General features: G+C 38.3%; 1 protein-coding gene across 1 annotated transcript; it reads left to right on the plus strand.

The window, feature by feature from the left end:
• Window positions 1–574: 574 nt before the first annotated feature.
• On the plus strand, window positions 575–1,659 carry LOC147857798 (thioredoxin H-type-like). The gene is made up of 3 exons (XM_087327847.1): window positions 575–675; window positions 915–1,037; window positions 1,388–1,659. The coding sequence occupies exons 1-3, from the start codon at window positions 589–591 to the stop codon at window positions 1,559–1,561; spliced, it is 384 nt and encodes a 127-aa protein (XP_087183973.1). The 5' UTR covers window positions 575–588; the 3' UTR covers window positions 1,562–1,659.
• The last annotated feature ends 561 nt before the right edge of the window (window positions 1,660–2,220 follow it).

Genomic DNA, 2,220 nt, shown 5'->3' on the forward strand with positions numbered 1-2,220 from the left:
CTTAGGAATTATGTATTAGTTTCAAATTTATGGACAAAGGTGTGGCATTCCGTTGTGTAAGAGGTTAGAGTAGATGGGCATTTCCATTCCATTCATAAATAATATGGAAGCCGAGGACGAGGAAAGCGTCCAATGGATGACGTACATTCCGTGGTGTGAATGAACGGATGCATTTGTCTGTCTCTATATGCAATCCATCGATGGCCTTTAAAAACACAGACAAAAGAGAAGGCGTTTTGATGAGGCATCCAATGGATGATGTACATTCCGCGGTGTGAATGAAAGCATGTCTTTGTCTTGTCTCTGTATGCAATCCATCGATGGCCTTTAAAAACACACACAAAAGAGAAGGTGTTTTGACGAGGCAGCAGGCTAAGTCTTATAATTTACGAGAACTAGAGCTCTATTTTAATCCAATGCCATTTTTAAGACGCGATTCTGTCTTAGGCATTATGAAATAACCGCCCTCACATCAAATGCGATGAAAATGCTGGATTTTGTTTGTTATGTGATCTCTCTCTCTCTCTCTCTCTCTCTCTCTCTCTCTCTCTAGTCTTTTTTCGTTTGTTTTAATTTGACGTCTTTGGAATGGAAGACCATGGATTTGTGAAGGTCTGTTGCTCCTCAGAAATGTGGCACAGGAATCTTGAAGAAGCCATCACTCAATCGAGGCTTGTATAACAAATTCTTCTCCTTCTTCTTTGCATGTATATATATGCATGTGTATACTCTTAATAATAAGGAATCATGAGTTTGCTTGATCCATACTTCTGTGTAGTGTGCATGTGTAGTGTGGTAGGAGTCAATCATTTCATAATGGAGACATTCAATTGATGATTTTCAAGTGGGGTTTGGGGGGGTTAACTAACCAACCATGGTCACATAAGAACAAACAAACTCAATCCACTTTGTAGGTAGTGGTTGCCTTCAAGGCCAAATGGTGTGCTTCGTGTCGACTCATGGCCCCATCTTTTGTTGAGCTCTCGAAGAAGCATCCTCAAGTCCTCTTCATCACAATCGATGTCGACCAAGTGCCGGTAATCCTCTCAAGAATGAATGAATGATTACTCTCTTTCGATCCTTTTTTCGGAACATATCGATTAACTTAAATTTATGTACCATGTATCGGATCTACACACATTGTCGTACTCTTGTCGATGCCTTTGTTTCTACTACCACCATACAAGTATTTGTTAGCGCAACGATATTGGACTCAAGATGTTCCATCTTACAGTAAAGGAAATGACACTTTGGTGTGTTCTTTGGGGGGATCCATAAGACCAACTCTTATGATGATGCCATAATGTGTTTCAAAAATAGATTTATAACCTTGTCAGTAATAGGGGACATTAAAAAACAAATGTTCGTTGCCTCATGTTGAATGTAGGATATCACAGCTCAATGGAACGTGCAAGGACTACCGACTTTCATCATTATCAAGGGTAATAAAGAGGTTGAAAGGGTTGTAGGTGCAAACAAAGAGGAGCTTGACAAGAAACTTGTTTCCCATGTCCAACATCCTCAAACAAACGAAAATGTACCCTCGAAAAAAAAGAAATAAAGTTCATAAGGTTCCATATGCTTATACATATTATCTTAATTTGTTTTAGGAAGGTATTGCCTGCATGTGTCAACCAAAGGTATTACTTCTTTCCCTAAATGAGCCTCATTTATGTTTTATTTGTATCACATTTTATTATTATAGGAAACCATTGTCAAGACTCAAGTATTAGAGTTGTCTTTCTACATGTAATTTAATGCAAGGGAGCTTGATTGTCTATCTACTTGCACAATATATGTAGCCCATTTTTTGTGGAGCATGATTGTCCATCTAAATAATTAGGGAGGAGTAAGGATAACAAGGCCAGCTAGGTGGGTGATGTGAGATATCAATCAACAACTAGGGTTTGAAATTTTCGTGGTTTGTTCCATTATTTCCCTTTCTTCTCATTTGGTTGTCAAGGTGTTCATGATATGTTGTATTTGTTTGTGGGTGATTCCATCTAATAATCGAATTCCCACCTCTTAGTGGATGTGTGTTCTAATATAAGGAGGGTAATTCATGATCATCTCACCAATGTGTATGCATCCCAATATCCAAGTTTATGGGAGTTTGATAGAGTCATATTTTATTGCCTTCTCTCATGCTTACCATTAAGATTTTAGGGTCCTCACGAGATGGATATCAATATCTAGTAGAATCATGGCTATTGTGGATGA

This window comes from Azolla caroliniana, unplaced genomic scaffold, assembly GCF_043228905.1.
Source record: "Azolla caroliniana isolate FFs.n. ecotype wild unplaced genomic scaffold, voAzoCaro1.0.p SCAF_11, whole genome shotgun sequence".
Lineage (NCBI taxonomy): Eukaryota > Viridiplantae > Streptophyta > Polypodiopsida > Salviniales > Salviniaceae > Azolla > Azolla caroliniana.